The sequence below is a fragment of the Rosa chinensis genome, chromosome 2, assembly GCF_002994745.2.
Source record: "Rosa chinensis cultivar Old Blush chromosome 2, RchiOBHm-V2, whole genome shotgun sequence".
NCBI lineage: Eukaryota > Viridiplantae > Streptophyta > Magnoliopsida > Rosales > Rosaceae > Rosa > Rosa chinensis.
Window position 1 is genome coordinate 19,824,374 of NC_037089.1, and position 20,099 is coordinate 19,844,472.

The 20,099-nt window shown below is 38.0% G+C and overlaps 1 protein-coding gene across 1 annotated transcript; it reads left to right on the forward strand.

The window, feature by feature from the left end:
* Positions 1 to 1,297: 1,297 nt before the first annotated feature.
* Positions 1,298 to 19,795, forward strand: LOC112183861 (3-ketoacyl CoA thiolase 1, peroxisomal-like). Its single transcript, XM_024322177.1, has 5 exons — positions 1,298 to 1,393; positions 1,507 to 1,633; positions 16,461 to 16,592; positions 16,723 to 16,736; positions 19,736 to 19,795. The coding sequence occupies exons 1-5, from the start codon at positions 1,298 to 1,300 to the stop codon at positions 19,793 to 19,795; spliced, it is 429 nt and encodes a 142-aa protein (XP_024177945.1).
* Positions 19,796 to 20,099: the final 304 nt, after the last annotated feature.

The following is a 20,099-nucleotide window of genomic DNA, read 5'->3' on the forward strand; positions in this document are numbered from 1 at the left end:
GTCATCTACACAAGTGGAAAAGGCGACGCGCTGAAGGAAGGAAGTGGAGGATGAGACGTTGACCCGTGGCGCCGCAACTAGCACTATGCCAAAATGTGCTTCAAACGACACACTTCAGACGACATAAGAATTTTTTTCTGTCGTCTGAGTTTTTCAGACAACATAATTTTGTTGTTGTTGTCTGAATATAGACTAAAACCATACTCCTTCAATTTGAAAAAATAGTCAGCATTCAGACAACACATTTCTATTGTCGTAAAAGATGATGATTTCCTATCTCAAATGTGGAGGGATTACCTAAAATTTGATAAGGTACTTTTCCCTCTCAAATAGCCGACTCTAGTTGACTAGAAATTGTTGTGACATTTAAACAACATTTAAATGTCGTCTGAGTGTGGAGCTTATTTTAAAATTTTTGAAGTTATTTTGACTTGTGCTTTTTTACATAGATCCCTCGCAATTAAATCATTTTCTTTCCTTCTCACTCCAACACCAGCTCCCGCGCTCTCTCTTGCTCACTCAGCTCGATCTAGAACCTACGAAACTGGAAAACTTGAACACCAGCCTCTCTCCTTCTCACTCAATCAGCTCTCTCAGATCTCGATTCTCACTCTCTCCTCTCTCCTTCATCTTCTCACTCTCTCGATTCTTCTTGGTCTCTCCTTCTTCTTCTTAGCCTCTACTTCATCTTTCGCGAACGGATTAGTGGACCTCCCCAGCAACAACAGAGCTGTTTTTAATTAGGATATTGGTAAGCAATTTAGGGTTTCAATCGTTTTTTAGTTTAGGGTTTCGATTGGGTTTAATCCTAGATCGATTTTAGGGTTTTTTCTGCAAATTTTAGGTTTGCTTATTATCCAAAATTTCGATTTTAGTTGATTTCGATTAGGTTCTTCTTTAATTTGGGGATGGGGTGATTGAAATGGATATAGCTATATTGGGGTTTTGTCTTGGGGGTTTCTCTTCGATTTAGTGCTGTGGTTTTCCTTCGGTTGAAATGGATTTATGTGTTGGGGTTTTTCCATGTTGTTTGACAAGAACTCTTTCTTCTTTCAATTAAAACTCATTTGGGTTTTGGGGTTTTGAGTTTGGATAATAGTTCTTCTGTTGTAACATGTTTCTTCTATTTTGTTGGCCTTGACAGGGAAACTTGGTGCTACAAAAGGATTTGTTGGGAAGGATATGGTGATTGTGGCAAGAGTAATTAACTGAAATGAGAAATTTGTTTAATCTTTTGCAATCTATATCTTTTGATAATGCTTATACCTTCCCTGTGCTTAATATTGCCTTGAAAATCATGTTAAACAGGGCCTACCGAACTGCCATTTACAAAGCAAAGCGAGGCTGTTTTAAGGATACTTTAGCTGATGATTTGCTGGCACTTGTTTTGAAGGTAAGATAAACGTATAGTTGAATTTTCATAGGAAAGAATGTCGAGTCTCGGGATTTGTATGTTTCATCTTAGGTCTATAGGGCTAATTTATCTGTGATGTACTTGTTATGTAGGCAGTTATAGAGAGAACAAATTTGAACCCAAGTGAAGTAGGGGATATAGTGGTTGGCACAGTTCTCGCTCCTGGCTCACTTAGAGCAATTGAGTGCAGGATGGCAGCATTTTATGTTGGTTTTCCTGGTAAGTCTTTAATTGTACATGGTATTTAAAGGGGCACCTTATATTCAGTTTTATCTATAGTCAGAAGCTTATAATCCATCTGTTTTATCTAGATATAGTTCCCATCAGAACCGTCAACATGCGATGTTGATCTAGCCTTCAGGCAGTCGTTGATGTAGCTGCATTCATAATGTAACAACCAAGAAAGAAAAGAAAAGAAGAAAAAAAAGATTAAAAAGGGTTTTGTTTAAGGGCTTTTTGGTATTTGGCCACTAGGTAGGAGGGTTTGTTGTTGTCATGCTTTTCAGATTTCACCGTTGGGTTTTGATAGATATGGAGGATGAAGTTAGAGAATTGGGGGAAAGATGAGGAACTTCAAGTTTGGATGCCCAAGGTAAATTCGTGCTCTAATTCTCTTAATAAGGCTTCATTATGTATTTTTAGATGCGTTTGATTAATTCTAGGTTTGGATTTATGGAATTCCCATCATTTTAAGGTCTTTCAACGAAATCCAAATTTGGATATTCTAGTGATGAATTCTGGGAGATGACACTAAGTATTCATGGAATTCATATAATTGTCTTAGGCCGAGAAGGTTGGTAGGGATTCAAGGGGGATGCTTGGCCTACATTACCTGTAAGTGATCTTTATCTTAACTGGTGTTTGTTTTTCTATTGCTAAACTTGGTTTACTGAATAGCTTCCTGATAGCTATATATATATATGAATGAAGCCATTGCAATGTTTTGGTCTCACAGTGAGAGATATGGATTCCAGTAAATGGTATGATTATTGGAAGTGTTGATTTCTTGATTTTTTCATGAAAAGCTTAACAGGGATCAAACATGCCGTTTCCTTTTCCTAATGCAATTTATGATTGTAATTACTATCATCTTGTTAAAGAAGCACCAATCTGGTTGCTTTAGCTCTTTGAAGAAGGGTGTTTATTAGGATTCTAATGTGAGCTGGGACACATTCCAAGATTGTGTGTCTTTGTTATGTGAAACTACATTTTTTTTTTTGTAAAGAAGGTGTTGGTTTTGGGGAGATTTGCTATGAAGGTGATGTTGGTTAGTCTGGGCATCATGAAGGGATTTAGTTTCTTCAATTTCTAGGAATAGCTCTGACAGGACCCGTCCCGGATTTCACCCCGAAATCCGAAGTGGCCCTGCGGGCCCCACCTTAGAAGAAATTCTACCAAAAATTTGGCAGAACTTCCCCTAAAAGTAGGCTACCCAAAACCTGTAGGAAAAAATTTACACTTCTAAACCAACCCATCCTTATCCTCCTGGAGCCACCTGCTCCCCAAAACACAACTCCAATTTCACAAATAACAGTCTCAACCCACACATTACAAGATTAATTTCACAGGTTATCAGAGCAATACTATTCCATTAGGTAACAAAGAACACAGAAATAAAATGAGTATGCGGAAGCAATGCTGTTGGCTATGCCTCGACTCCATGTACGCCCGACCTCATCTAATTTCGCCTGCAAACTGGGCATTTGAAAACCGAAGGGCCCAGGGAAAAGTACGTAAAAACGTTAGCGTGAGTGGACAAAAATAAACAAATTAAAAAGAAAAGATTTCATACTTTCCCACGTTTATTTCTTTAAAAACTCAATGCATGCCGCAATAAGAAAACACATTTAGCTTTAAAACCAAGAATTTCAAAACGATACACTAACTAGCCTCGCTAGTCACAACATTGGAAAATTATAATGAAAAACAGAAATCTCGTTTCTCAAGAAAAGAAATAAGACCAGCCCTGCTGACTACAGTGAAAAATCGGACTAGACCCCGCTAGCCCAGCAATAATACAATGAGTAGGGGAAGATGATAGCCATACGAATGAGCCTCCCAGGCTCGGGTGATAGCCTCCCAGGCTAAAGTACTCCCATTACTCCCGTAATATACCCTTACACCACTAAGTGTAGCGATAGGATACTGGGCTTCAGAATTACTGTCACAGAGACAGTAACCAGCGCCACAAAGGCGGAGGGCTTCGATGATCCCATCACCTCGCCACAAAGGCGGAAGATCAATGCTAGCAATGATAAGTCACCCAAAGTATGGCAAAAGAAATCCGAAAACCAAGTAAATCCATAAATACATAAGGCTTCCCCATCTCTTACAAATGATTTCCAATGACGTGTCCCACACGTCAGGAGTATCTCAAATCAATAGCAGAACAGCTAGATCAAACAAAATCATAGTTCTCAAACCGAAATCATTACTAAGGCATTCCCAATGCCAAAACCAAAGATCGAATAAATAAACAAGAATTAATTCCATCGAAATCCCATTTCGAAAATCTTTCAGAAATCTCAAATCGACGAATAGAAACATAATATAAATAGCATAATTCCGGAAATCACCTATGAAATAATTCGTTGAAAATCATGCTTTCAAATAAAAGCCATATATCGGAGATACTTATCGAAGGCTCAAAATCCATTTCCGAATCATAATTGAAAATAATGTATAAATAATCTCCGACAATAAATCATATTTCCGAACTTAAATCATAAATCCCAAATCCGAGCATAATAAGTTCATATCCGAAACTCATGAAAAATCAATGTCAAATTATAATCCAAGACAAAATATCATGCTCGATAAATAAAATGATAATTAAATAAACCAATAATTTCAAAATAAATGCATGCATCATTTACTTAAAAACAAAAGTCCACTCACAGTACTATTCCGACGATCACGCATTCGAGTTCCGTCATCGAGCAATAGCTCGGTACGTCATCCTGTACACGATTATATTCCGTGAATAACTATTCTAATTAAATACGATTCTCAAAATCGAATCCTCATAAATCATCTCTCTAATTCTTCTCGGATTCAACCCACATTCTACCACTAATACCAATTCGTTATCTTAAAGGTTCCAAGTCAGAACTGAGAGATATCCGACGGTCGGATTCTCGTAATAATATAATCGAAACCCTAAACTTCAGAAATTCATAATTAATTCCAAGTTTCTCCAAAAATTACCAAACTTCACATACAAGCTCTACACAATTTATAGGATTTAATGGGCTAAAAACCGGAATTAAAACACTGCCCTACACGCCTCCACGCACCACCCACAGTGGCGGCGCGTGGGGCTCACGCGCCGGTGGCCACCACCTCCAATGTTCACCAAATTTCGGCAGCGCCACCTACTCATCAGACCCAACATTTTTCATGTTCACAACATTTTCCAATTTTACCTCGAAGAGCTCCAATTTGGCCGTTGAACACGAGCCCAGAAAACCCAAGAACCCCAGAATCGGGTTCTCCTTGATTCTCCTTCTACACTGCAAATCGTGGCTCAAGGCTAGGGGCAAAACGATCCTTGGCAAAAACCGCGCCTTCGACGATGGTTTGGTGGTCGGAAACGGCCGGAATCGCCGGAAATCGACGAAACCACCGTTCAGCTACAGTAAACTTCGCGGCTCAATTCCGAGCTCCTCTGGCTGAGCCACCGCAAAACACCACCCTAGGCATGACAAGGAGGAGGAGGCGAGCCTGCCGGTGCCCGAATTCCGTCGTGGGGTGGCCGGAAACGGAAGAATTCGCCGGTGGAAGAAAACGAGCAGAAGGGGAAGGAAATCGGGGAAGAAGAGAGAGAAAATTCAGTAGATTTCTGAAAATGGAAATCTACCACAGTAACTCAACTATTTATAGAAAGTTACCGTGAATAGTAACCATGAACAGTAACTTTAATCTTTCGCTTATAACTTTCGCATACGAACTCCGATTTTAGCTTACCACATATGCACGCGCTCGGTTTAACGTTCTCTACAACTTTCATGAAGGAAGTTTTCTCAAATTTTGGCCCGATCAAAAAGTCAACTTTTAGGGCCACTAAAAAAAACTGAATTAGGGTAAAAAGTGAAAGCAGTTGTCGTTTACCGTCCAAATGACTACTAAACGGGTAAGTGAAGATACGGGATGTTACAAGCTCCTTTTTTGCCTTTCAAACAGATTGGAATGCGGAAGTTAGTTTCGTTGTTTTTGGTGTTTATTGTTTCTTTTTGCTAAGATTGTTGTACTTACTGGGTACTTTTTCTCACTGTATACTTGTCCACTTATCTATACTTATTCCTTTTTTGTCAATGACTTTCTCTTTAATTAAAAATAGATACAGATTGTGGTGCAACTTCTTTATTTGTTATTACATTGAGTCTTTAAATTAAAAATAAATTAAAATTAAAATTAAATTCTGAAGCAGTCTTGGACAGGTTAATCCTACCAATAATTTCCCATTAGAGTGTGTTATAAGGAGAGTGTTCAGAAGCTCACGAGGGGATGAATGTATGCTACTTTGCCCTGTTGACACGTACGTAATGTCACTTTTTTTTTATTGTTGAGCAATTTATCCAGAAATATTATTGAATTTATTTTAATATTTATCTGACATATATATATATAATTTATTCAGAAATATTGTTGAATTTATTTTAATATTTATCTGATATATATATATATATATATATCCTGCAGGCCCGTTCAGATATTAAAGAGCACCAATATAGATGGTTGGTCAGCGGTATGTTTTTCTGGTCCACATCTAGTTTCATGTTCACTCATAATTTTGTGTAGACATTGTATGCAAATTTGGACACTACATAGAAAATAGTCCTGATGCTTTTAGAGATTGCTTGCAATTTGAAATTGTTTATTGATTACCTATAAGAACTTGTTTATATTTTTTTTTCTTTCAAAGTTATTTGTGGCCGTATTTAAGTCTTTGTATGTTTTGAGGTAACAACATAAATGGTTGGCTGTGATCATTGTCTTTTTTCGCATGCTTTACCTTTACCTCCATTTGCTAAAAGGCTAGAATGGACTTTTACTTAGATGGACGAAAACCTTATACAAAGTTCATTTATACAATGTTTTATTTGAGAGAAAGGAGGTGCCCTCAACACCTAAAGGCCATCAGAAAAGTAAAACCGTATTAGACTCTTGAGTGGAAGTGTAAATGGTATGATTACTGGAAGTGTTGATTTCTTGAGTCTTTGGTGAAAAGTTTAATAGGGATCAAGCATGTCGTTTCCTTTTCCTGATGCAATTTATGATTGTAATTACTATCATCTTGTTAAAGAAGCACCAATCTGCACAAAGGTTTTGCCATCCCATTATATGAATGCACTGCACTAAACTAAATTGTTATCACACATGTATAATCATATATACATTTGCCTTTTCTTAACTTTTATGCATATTTATACATCTATGCATAGTTTTATATATAAATATATATATGTTAAAGGAAAAACATATTGTGTGCCTTCGTCAAAGTGATTGACGGAGAGGGAATCAAGCAATTACCGATTAACATCAATCAGCATGGATTACGAACCAATCAGTAGTTAATGTCATTATTGTAATTGTTCTTTCCATTGTAATTCTCTCCCTATATAAAGGGGTTATGAAATGAAATGAGTAGACCAATTCCAATTGGCATTTTACTTTTACACGTTATCAGCACGCTCAGAGCAAATAGCCAATAATTTTCTAGTTTCTTTCTCTTTTCCGTTGAGAAAAAAAAAACAAAAACCTAGAAGAAAAAAAAAAACTTTTTCTTCTTCTTCTCCTGTCGCCACCAAACAAAAAAAAAAAAAAAAAAAATTGCAGATCGATCAGCCGACCCACAGCGCTTTCTTCCGGCGGCCAAGCCCCACACCACCTGCAGAGCCCACCCGGTTCAACCCCGCCTGAACCGATCCTTGCAGCATCGTCCTCTTCAGTCGCCTGATTCCCAGCCACTTGAACGCCGATCTTGAGCTCGACGACAACTCCTCCGACCGGACTCCTCTTCAGACTCCGATTCGTTCTCTTCAGTTGCAGCAGCACCTCCGATCTGGCCTTGCAGCAGCGCCTCCGATCCGATCTACCCAACCCATCTGGGTTGTCACCTGTATCTCGTTCGCGTCCACCCATCTGCAGACCACCATCGTCTGCACAGCCCACTAGCGCCCGGCTGTTTTTCCTGATCGATCCGATGGACACCAGCGCCCGGCAGCCCTTCTAGATCGATCCGCCGGACACCACGCCGGAGCAGCACGGCCCAGCCCCTGCTGCAACTCCCCAACGCAACAGCCCTGCCGAAAAAGAAAAGAAGGAGAAGCAGAGAAAGAAGCAGAGATGAAAGAAAAAGAAAAAGAAAAAAAGGACTTGACCCGGGCCAAAGTAAAGACCCGGCCCAAAAAATAAAAAAAAATAAAAAATAAAAAAGAGGCATTGCGGCCCAGAAAAAAAAAAAAAAAAAAAAAAAAAAAAGAGGAAAAGAAAAAAATATAGAAACAGGCCACCGACCCAGAAACAAAAACAATAAAAGAAAAAAAAAGAAAAGGCCTGCTGGCCCACTGCTGAAAAGAGAAATGGAGAAACATCAAGCACAAAAACATCGTTACGCACGCCTGCATCAACACGCGCGTGTGCTAAGATAGTTTTGTTTTCTCGAAATCAAGTATGTTTTCTTTATTTTCTTTTATGATTTTAACCAAGCATGTGAATTTTATATTTTTTTAGCATGCTTTATACTTTATTGTTTATGCTTTTATTTTGTTATTAAGCATGTTTAATTAGATAATTTTTATTTTAAGCATGCCTTATTATTTATGTTTTATATCATTATATTTAAGCATGATTTATAATTATGTTTAAGCATGCTTTATATTTTATTGCTTATGTTTTTATTATGCAATTGTGAGCATGTTTTGTGAATTTTTATTTATGCTTATATAGTTATTCCTAAGCATGCCTTTAATTATGCTATTGTTTATATTTTATTTTACGCATGATATATTATTGCTCTTATTATGTGTAGCATATATTTTGTTGTATATTTGTGAAATTTGAGCATGTCATGTAGTTTATTTTTATATGCTATGTCTTATTTATTATTAAATGTGTTATAGTTATTTTTTGTAATACGACATATAAAATTCCATTTTGCCATGATAATGAAAATTCATGCATATTATACACACACTTACTGTGATAAAGTATTTTCACATAGCATCGAAAAAAAATGTGACCATTACGAATCTTGGTCTTGAAATCTAATTCATATATTTGGAAAATAATTTACGTGGATGTCTTTATGACTGCGTAATTTATATCTTCTCTCTTGTTTATGTAGATGGCTGATCCAACTCGACCTGAGTTTGCCATTTTGGACTCAGAAGGACTTGAGTACCATCGTTGGGTTTCCGATATGGAAACTGCCTTTGTGGCAAAAGACTACACTGCCACCATTACTGATCCCAAAGATGATGAACTATCTAATAAAGTGAAAGCAGATGCCTTAATTTTTCTGAGGCGACATATTGATCCTAGCCTACGCTGGGAGTACCTTCAGTTGAAGACACCCAAAGCACTGTGGGATGCCCTTAAAGGACGTTTTGGGAACATTCACGATACTTTGCTCCCAGGACTGGCTATTCAGTGGAATGGAATCCGCTTGCTTGACTATAAAAAGGTCAATGACTTCAACAAAGACATGTTGCGCTTAAAGGCACGTATCAATTTTCTGTGGAAGGGAAATCACATAAGATGATATGATCTACAAGACTCTTACCACTTTTTCTAATTCATCTTTTATACTAGCGAACCAGTATCAGTTGGATTATGACAACAAAAGAATCACAACCTTCAATAAGTTGATAAGCCTACTGCAAGTGGCTGAGAGACAAAATAAGATTCTCTTGAATAAAAATGCCAGGCCCACTGGGACAAAGAAAATTCCCGAGGCTAATTATGGAAAAATGAAAGGTGGAAATAACTCCAATGCAAGGGGGTTTAGACGTACTGATCCCTACCCACGTGGCAACAATGCACCACGTGGAAAGGGACATGGGGATCATGGAAACAAGATGCCAAAGGAAAGAGTTGACAATGAACCATGCTATAGGTGTGGATTCATTGGGCATTGGTACAAGAACTGCCAAGCAAACAACAAGAGTAGCAGCCAATTACAAGAGGTATAGAGAGTCTAAAGAACAAGTGGCTCACTATATGGAAGAAAGAGGTCATGACCCAGACGTCAACCTCACAATTGCAGACTTTAATGGCAATTCAAGGAACTTGCTCAGTCAACCAATGCCCCAGATTTTGACTGATCTGCTTTATTTACTTTATTTTCCATAAATAGTTGTGAAGGCATAATGCTTCATTCTTAATTAGACTATTACTTGGTCTTAAAGTTTATTTCAATAATGGTTTGATGGATTAGAACAAGACCTTGATTTGATTATCGTTGGCTTATTAATAAATTTTGAATTTATTCTGAAGCACTGAATTTATTCAAATTTATTTACTAAACATATTTACATGGTTCGACATAGCACTATAAAGATGTAAAGCAATACATCTAGAGAAAAATTATTAGAATGAAAAGAATACCATTCTACGCAAATAAGAAATACTCTAAAGAATATGAGTTATATTTTCTAAATACCTCCCATTTATTCGTAGGAATGAATGGAGGAGAACTTGAGTGCTTAATTGATAGTGGGACTACCCACACAATATTAAGAAATAGGCAATTATTCATTGAACTAATAGCCTATAATTCCTCTGTGACTACGATGATTGGATTATCACAACTAATAAAAGGGCGAGGAACTGCCAAATTTTTGCTGCATAATGGCGCAACATTTCAAGTCACAGACGCTCTATATGCACCAAGAGCTAATCGAACCTTGTTAAGTTTCAAAGATATTTGTGCCAACGGTTATCATGTAACAACACACCGTGAGAATGGAACTGAATACCTTGATATTAACTCTAATGAATGTGGAAGGAAACGCATTTTAGAGAAACTTATCAGTCAATCTAGTGAACTGTACCTCACTACGATTTGGATCATTGAATCCTATATTGTCACCAACAATGAAATGTGGGACCCTGACTCATACAGGCTTTTGCATGACCGCCTATGGCACCGAGGTCATGACATGATTATCCGTTTTTTAAAAGAACTCACACGGACATCCCTTCTTTCGAGTGAAAAATGGGAGAAAAATCCGCCACACTGCAAGGTGTCGGTTCTAGTATTGCTCAAATGCAGTCATTGCCTTCTGAAGTACCAGAAGCACTACCTCCCTCCCATTATGCCTCATTGACTATTTCAAAGGCACATCACTCGTTTTGCAAAGCCTGCTCTTTAGCAAAAATAGGATCGAGACCTTCCTATGCTAAAGATACAAAACAAAACGTTCCATTCTTACAAAGGATACAAAGAGATATCTGTGGACCTATACATCCAGAATGCGGACCATTCAAGTACTTTATGGTTCTGGTGGATGCTTCGACAATCTGGTCACATGTCGTTTTATTGTCCACAAGAAATGCTGCAATACTCCTAGCACAGATTATACGTTTAAGGGCTCACCACCCCGATCACCCAATCAAGTCTATAAGGCTTGATAATGGTGGAGAGTTTACATCAAAAGCATTTGATGATTAGTGCATATCTATTTGGATCGATGTAGAGCATCATGTACCCCATGTGCATACACAAAATGGTCTCGCAGAAGCCACCATCAAAATGCTACAGATGGTGGCTAGGGCATTGGTTATGCACACCAACCTGCCTATATCTGTATGGGGTTATGCACTATTGCACGCAGCTTTACTTATTCGTTTAAGACCCACAGCTAGCCAACCATTTTCTGCGTACCAGTTGGTAACTGGATATGAGCCTGACACTTCACACTTACGCATATTTGGTTGAGCAGTATATGTGCCTATTGCGCCCTCACAGCGCACTAAAATGGGTCCTCAGAGACGATTAAGTATTTATGTTGGATACGAATCCCCAACAATTATCCGCTATTTGGAACCCTTGACAGGCGATCTCTCTACCGCTAGATTTGCGGATTGTCACTTTGATGAGACAGTCTTCCCGTCGTTAGGGGGAGATAGGAAAAAGGATTTTCCAAGGGAACGACAGGAATTGTCGTGGTTTGTCCCCACTCTGTCTCATCTTGATCCCCGCACTTCATAAAGTGAAAGTGAAGTGAAAAGAATAATCGATCTTCAGAACGTAGCAGATTCGATGCCTAATGCGTTTACTGATATCGTAAAAGTGACGAGATCACATATACCAGCTGCAAATGTGCCTGCAAGGTTAGAAGTCCCCAACAAGGGGCACGGTGCAGCAGATAGAGGCACTGCAACCGCACTTAGTGGAGGTGTGGTTGAGGCCGTGGCTCCCCAAGGAAGAGGGGGAGGTCACTTGGTTCGATTGACACTCACCCAAGGAAGAAGAGGGTGAGTAAGGCACAAACCAATCATCAATGTATAGAATCCCTCTCATGAGATTGTCTCTGATTATAGTTATGTCCATGAATCAATACTGGAGGACGCTCCGATGTTTGAAATGATTCCAGAGAACAAAGAAATCTCAAAGGATTACGAGAGTACGTATGAGTTGATAGAAAGATCTTCCATACACATTGATGATATATACTGTTGCTCAAGGAATCATAGAGCACGATGATATCGAACCACGCTCTGTTGAAAAATGTCAACAAAGAGCAGATTGGCCTAAATGGAAAGAATCAATCCAGGTAGAATTAGATTCTCTGACAAAGAGACAGGTATTTGGTCAGGTAGTGCTAACCCCACCAAGTGTAAAGCCTGTAGGACATAAATTAGTCTTTGTCAAAAAGCGTAATGAGAAGAATGAAGTCCTGAGGTACAAGACTCGCCTTGTGGCGCAAGGTTTCTCACAACGCCCTGGAATTGACTACGAGGAGACATACTCTCCCGTAATGGACATTATAACATTCCGCTACTTAGTTAGCTTAGTAATTTCCGAAGGACTGGAAATGCAGCTCATGGATGTGGTTACTGCATATCTCTATGGGGATCTAGATTCAGAGACATATATGAAAAGTGCCTGATGGCCTTACATTACCCAAGTCAAGTGACTCTAAACCACAGAGTGCGTTTGCAATTAAGTTGAAACGCTCACTTTACGGATTGAAACAATCCAGACGGATGTGGTATACCCGTCTAAGTGACTACTTGATTGGGAAGGGATATAAGAACGATGAATTATGCCCTTGCGTATTCATAAAGAAAACAAGTTCCGGATTTGCAATTGTAGTAGTATATGTCATAACTGGTACTCTTGATGAAATAAGAGAAACCACGAGCTACTTGAAATCCGAAACTGAGATGAAGGATATTGGGAAAACTCGATTCTATCTAGGCCTTGAACTAGAACACCGAGTTTGTGGAATATTAATCCACCAGTCTGCATATGTCCAAAAGTCAGGCGATATAACATGGACAAAGCACATCCTGCTAGCACTCCCATGATCGGTCGAAGTTTGGATGCAAGGAAAGATCCATTTCGTCCAAAGGAAGATGACGAACAAGTGTTGGGAGCTGAAATTCCCTATCTAAGTGCAATAGGCGCATTATTGTACTTAGTCCAATTTACTCGACCAGACATTGCATTCTCAGTGAACTTGTTAGCTAGATTTAGCTAAGCGCCAACGCAGCATCACTAGAATGGTATCAAGAACATCTTCGATACCTAAAAGGAACCATTGACTTGGGACTGTTCTTTCCCTATAGAGAGACAAGAGGGACCGCAGATGGAACTGCAATCCCTAAAGGAAATGTTGATGGCGAAAACGCCACTCACTACACTACAACGCCAAATGACGTTTTGGTCGGTTTTGCTGATGCTGGATACATATCTGACCCACATATCGTTCCCAAACTGGTTATGTATTTACCAATGGGAACACAGCGATATCTTGGAGATCAACCAAGCAAACCCTTGTGGCTACCTCCTCGAACCACTCAGAGATCATCGCTCTACATGAGGCGGTCCGTGAGTGTGTATGGTTAAGAGCTATCATCACACATATTCAAGGGACTAGTGGTTTGAGTTCTACCACTGAAGAGCCTACTTGCATTTATGAAGATAATGCAGCTTGCATCGAACAGATGAAGCTAGGTTATATTAAGGGTGATAACACAAAACACATATCGCCAAAGTTGTCCTACAATCAGCAACAACAGACTCTCCTCAAGATTCAAATGAATCAAGTAAGGTCTGAGGAGAATGTGGCAGATTTGTTCACCAAATCATTGCCTAAGGACACATTTGAGAAACATGTGAAAAGCATAGGAATGCGAAGATTTTTCAAGCTCCCTAGATTAATGTAAGTATCAGGGGGAGGTGTAGACGTCAGGGGGAGTCTAACACACACATGTCATACTCAAATGTAAAAGGTGCGTTGTGCTCTTTTCCTTCGACCAAGGTGTATTTTTGTCCCACAGGGTTTTTATTGTTACTTGGCAAGGTTTTTAGTGAGGCAACAACTCATGCACCATTTCGTCTTTGACTTGGCACAAGGGGGAGTGTTAAAGGAAAAACATATTGTGTGCCTTCGTCAAAGTGATTGACGGAGAGGGAATCAAGCAATTACCGATTAACATCAATCAGCATGGATTACGAACCAATCAGTAGTTAATGTCATTATTGTAATTGTTCTTTCCATTGTAATTCTCTCCCTATATAAAGGGGTTATGAAATGAAATGAGTAGACCAATTCCAATTGGCATTTTACTTTTACAATATATATATATATATATATATATATATATACGAGAAGGATCTGAAGCGGGCGTCCGTGAAGAAGAAAAAATGCGGACTAACACGTGTCAGCCAGCCAACTAACCCAATTTTCACGCGGGTCCCACCCACATCTCCTCCTCTATCTCTAACTCTATTCTAGTTAAATCTTTCTCCTGCTCCTTATCCTCCTCCGTCTCTTCAACCTCAAATTCAAAATAACTGGGTCTTCACATTTTCCCTAATCCATCACTACCCAATTCCTCAAACCACCATTTTCCCATCAAAGACCGAAACTTTCACGCACCCAACTCCTCAAACTCAAATTCCAAATTCTGGGTCATCACATTTTGCTAAGAAAATCACAAACCTGGGATAAGGAAACATGTCAAGAACATAGAACTTGGGCTTTGACATGTCAACTTCGTCGGTGTTCGAAAGGTTCCATCTTCCTCCCAATAATGCTACCACTTGGGCTCGATTAATTTCGTGGAAAGGATAGGCCCTCTTCACCGCCGATTGCTGCTTCGGCTTCTGCTCTATGACGTCGTTTGGTTCATTGGAAGCTAAGGCTGTGATTAAAACACAGCGTCGTTTGGAGCTGTGGTTGTACAACAACATCATGTACAACATCTTCTGGGTATCTCTTCAAAACCTCCATCGCTGCATACCTGTAATACTCAACACTACACCAATCAAATGCACACAAAAAAAACCTCAAACTTTACACCATATATACAACATCCAATTAACAAAATCCATAATCATACCCAGAATATTAACCCGCCTATAAGCCTATTAACCACTATAACAAGGTGGGTCGGGTTCATTCTCCAGCCCGTTTCATGCTCCACCTCCATATTGGAACTCCCCTTCCCTTCAGTAATTTCCAATTTCAGAGTAAAGCACTAAAATTTGGGGAAGAAACGAAACACACCATTTTTGCTCTTCTTATTCTTATTTTTTTCCTGCTCTGTGTTTGATTTCATTGAAAGATTCGGTGGTTCGTGTGTGGGAGATGTGGGTGGAGAAGATGATGCTCTGTGTTTGATTTATTGGAGAAGATGATGCATGTGGGACTCGCGTGAAAATTGGGTTGATTGGCTGGCTGACACGTGTTGTCCGCATTTTTTCTTCTACACGGACACCCACTTCAGATCCTTCCCGTATATATATATATATATAACACTGCCTTTTCTTAACTTGTGGTTTAGAGAGTTGAGTATGTATTGTCAAGATTTACATTTATTTGTGTATACTGCACATACTAGACTAGGCAGTTAGCAAACAAGAGTAGACCTGGCTTTATTTATCTTGCACAGATTTTATTTTGCAGTTTTGTTTTGAAGGCTGAAAAAGAATAGTTGAGTTCTTGTTCAACGTGTGTACTTATTAGTGTTTTACTTTCATCCATCTTCCTGGACTTGGTGAAATCAATGGTTGAAAATTATAGAGATCCCTAGTCAAAACGGGTTTCCATACTATCTTATTCCATTTATCTTAAGCATTCCCTCTTAAACTACTTTTGACTTGGCTAATAAGATAAAATAGTGAGTAGTAGTTGAGTAGGAAAAGTGTGACATATTTACTAACAAACTTCTTGGTACTAGGCAATATAAGTTTTCTGAGATAAAACTTGCTTTTGGCTAACATTCTGAGAACTTAGGAATGTGAGAATAATGGTAAGACTAATGTTCGTTACTTTCTGTATATTAGAGTATGCACCCTATCATGATCCCTTCAAAAAAAGTCTCCAGAACAGTCCCAAAGTCCCGAATACATAAGTATCCTGGAATTCAAGCAAGCAGTTCTTATTCAATCCTGTTAGTTATATATTGTATCTTAGTTATTTAATATAATTCTATAAATCCCTGAGTCTGTGAACCCTTCAACTATGAATCCCAAAATTCAAGCAACCAGCTCTTGAATTCATGGACTTTGGAATTTGAAATGCCTTTGCAAAAAGTTAGTATCATGATACATTAAAGGGTCAATATGTCTTTGGCTTACCTTTGTTTCCCTAAATATTTTAATGTTTCTTAGGAGCACACAAAAATTGTAAAAGGATAAAAGTGTTTCTGATATTCATTGTTGCATGTGCGTGTGTGTGTACGCGCGCCATGTGTAAAAGAGACAGAGACTGAGAGGGAGAAAGCGAGCAATGCATTGCATATATTTTGAATCTCTGAATAGTCATCCCATGTTTACATTTCGGTAGTTGATTATTTGTTTGCATAGATTGTGGACCCAAAACTGGAGAGGAGAGGCATGTTACAATTTATGTGGATGTTGGCATCCGGCCAAATGCAAACATGCCTGATTTGGCGAAATTGAAGCCTGCATTTAAATCAAATGGGACAACAATTGCAGGTATTTCATCACTCAAGTATCAAGTAGCTTGTTCCTCATGATAGTATCTTCATTTATCAAGACTTTTGTCCTTCTTTAATGCATATGAATCAACCATTGTGAATTCAGCTCATTTATTTTTTTATTCTAGGAAATGCTAACCAGGTAAGTGATGGTGCTTTAGTAGTACTCCTGATGAAGAGAAGTGTAGCTATTCATAAGGGACTTCCTATTATTGGTGTTTTCAGGTATGACATTGTAGTTTTATTAAACAATTGCTGATCAATTGCTTGATTAAGGAAAATATATTGGGCTCTTGAGAACTTGAGATGACTATAATTCATAGCAATGAACTCAGACCACTAAGGATCATATTAGTTTATAGTATTTTGTTGCAAATGTTAAATGAGTTAGTTCCTTGGGATCAATGTTTTTCTTTTGCATGTTTTCTCTTTATTTTGTTGATCATAGAGGTTATGGTTAATCAAAGGGAAATTAGTTGCATATAACTGCTGAACACTCCTTAGGTTAAACTTGTTATTGAGGTTCTGAAAATAACAGTCATATTACCATCATAGATAGATGAATATGTAGAAAGGTTCAACAAGATACTTTAGTTGACTAAGGAAGAAGACTTCTTTGTAAGCGGCAAGGATAGATACTTCAATGTTAGCTTATGCTTAGAAAACATAATCTTTTGTTTGCTTCGAGAAGACATGAAAGACTCATTCTTATGCTCATAGATATATTTACATCAACTCTTCTAGATTTTCCATCAATAAAGACTCATTCTATCTCCCTTAGCCAGTTGAGAAAATACTTGCTGCAACTAGGTGCTAAGTGGAGGCTTCTTTAGCTGTGTCTTTGGGGAGTATTCATTGTTGGTCTCTGAGATATTGTAGTTCTTCTGTTAGTATGTTGGTTCCTTATATTTTTCCTCTAATTAGTGCAATTTGTTTCTAAACGGTCCTTGTAATTAGTTTGAATATAATTATTGATAGGAGCACAATGTACAACGATATTAATGAGTATATGCCCCATTTTAACTTTGTTTCTCCCTTAAGTTTCGTGTTTTGAGTCATCGAGTCATTTTAAGAGTCTTGTAGAGTGTTTGGCGTGAAATAGGCAGAAAACGCAAAATTCATGAAGAATCCTAGCTGGATCAAGATTCCTCACCGTCATGCTAATCTGTGGGCCTTAAGAGAGAATTTATGGGTGTATTTTTCTGAAATTAAATTGTTTTAATTTCTTTTATTTTCTCTAAAAGAATTTAATTTTGTGCCCTTTATTAAATCAGGTTGACCAAGCAATGAAGAAGGGAAACAAAGTGAAAGACGTTTTCAGTTGGAGAATAAAATGAGAAAGATGTTTCAGCTTGGAAATTAAAGGAATTGCCCCATTATGAGAGGAGTTAAGGCCTTAAAGGAGATGTTTCAGTTGGGAAATTAAAGAAATTATGATGCAATCCCATCCGTCCAATGATGAAGGGTATGATCGACAAAAGCCAACCAATGCTCCCTTATAAATAGGCAACGTCCAGAACATAATTTGTATCACTTCCCAGCCAAGATAATTTCCTGGCCTATCACTTCCTGGCCAAAAACTTTTCCGAGACTCTGCCCAATTCACTCCTTAAACTTCCATCACCTACATGACCGTGACCACCATCCATCCATCAATCTACGAAGCTCTTAGGCGCTGAGTCAAGGACGCTCCACCACCATAGCAGAGACGAGTTCATCACCTTGTTGCCAAGCCGCTGAGGAAAGCTTCAAAGTGTGACTATGACTCTACTTATAATTTTTGTTTCTGTTTTGTGTGTTTGGATTTGCGAGTTGTGTAATTAGAGACACGAAATTTTCAGAATATTTTTTATTAATATTTTTGAGATTTTCAGTTTTTTATTGAGTTAATTTCGAGAATTCTTTTATGATGCATGTTACAATCTTGTGCCCTTTTACGTGTTTAGGTAATTTTTAGAGTTAGGTTCATAAGTTTGCATGCTAGAATAACGGTGAGAGTTCTTGTGTGTTTGCTTAATTTGCCAAGAGTAATTGTTATTTGTTAAGACGCTGAGTTAAATAAGTAGTAATTAGTTCTAACGGGTGGTAAAAATCATGCTTTAATGATTAAATGATTATGGAAATTACGTGTTAAATTCTATGTGTAATGGTTAATTTGCACGTGTGAGTTGATTCGAGGGTTAGATAATACTACTAGTTAAGAGAATTACGCTGAGTGTTTTCGAAAATTAGTAGTATTAGGCTTGGTAAGGACTTTTCCGATCCAAGCCTACATTAGAATGAATCAGATAAGTGGATTGATCCGCTGAGGCTTTTCATTTGATCTCTTATCTAGGCATTAAAGATAGGCACATTTTTGTAGCATGTTGAAATGGATTTTCTGTTTTTACACTTAGTAATTTCCGAGTGGTAGTGGTCTAGGTTACGTAAGTCGATCATTGTAGATAATTTTTATTTTTTTTTATTTTTATTTGAAGTAGATTAGAAACCAAATTTCAAAACCCCCATTTTATTATTTTATTTGTTAATTGACCTTTTTGTGTAGGTGTACCCTACAATCCCCGGACTGAACGATCCCTGCTTATCCTATACTGACAACTACATTTTGCAGGGTTAAATTGTGAGGCTATTTTAGCCGCATCAATTATACTCTGAGAACTCATTAGGTTCACAACACTAGTATAATTATGAGAGCAGTCAATGGTTTAACCAATATAGCTAGATAAATTAGGGAAATTTGATCACGTATCATATCATCAATATTACTCACATGGTCTTTTCCTGTAGTTTGCTTGATCTTGTGGATTTGTCTGATTGCATGAAAAGACCAGTACATGGATAATATATATCTTCTGTAAGGCTTGTTATACCCTAGTTACCAGCTTATGTGGATCTCCCTCACACGCCATTATTAATTAATTTATGCTTAGAATCCTCAAAATCCTTGTGCAAATAAAATTAGAATTCTGTTATCTGTATACTCTTTATTTAACCAAACCTCTGCTTGCGAAACCAAGGATGAGACTACTCCAAAAGATATCCTCAGAATCTAAAAGATTAAACTAATCCACTGTAATATTGATTTATTGGATTAATCCACTGTGATCTATGACTAAGCTTATGTCCTTGTTGTCCTTGCAGTGGGAAAGAAAAGCAAATCACTATACAATGGAGAATGTTGATGTTGTCCGGGCAGAGTAGGCAAAGTATGTTCTTAAGTTTAAATATAGCTAGTGTGTAGGTTAATTAGTAGTTGGAGATATGTAGCATTAGCTTTTGGACATGCATAGTTGATATATAGGCCAGACTTTGACTTACAGTACTGCTAGCTATTTTGCTGTGTTGTTTAGTTGGTTGCCTAGATTGTGTAGTGCTTCTGGTTTATTAGCTTGCAGTACTGCATGCATATATTTTGTTGGCTGCCCAGATTAGTAGATTTGGGTCATTTTGAACTGATGCTCATGATTAATTTGTGTACATGAGACAATGGTGGATTAATGAAAAT

Coding starts and splice junctions, on each gene's coding strand:
- LOC112183861 (XM_024322177.1), top strand. CDS start 1,298: ATGTTAAACAGGGCCTACCGAACTGCCATTTACAAAGCAAAGCGAGGC. Junction 1,394..1,506: donor TGCTGGCACTTGTTTTGAAG/GTAAGATAAACG, acceptor CTTGTTATGTAG/GCAGTTATAGAGAGAACAAA. Junction 1,634..16,460: donor ATTTTATGTTGGTTTTCCTG/GTAAGTCTTTAA, acceptor TTGTTTGCATAG/ATTGTGGACCCAAAACTGGA.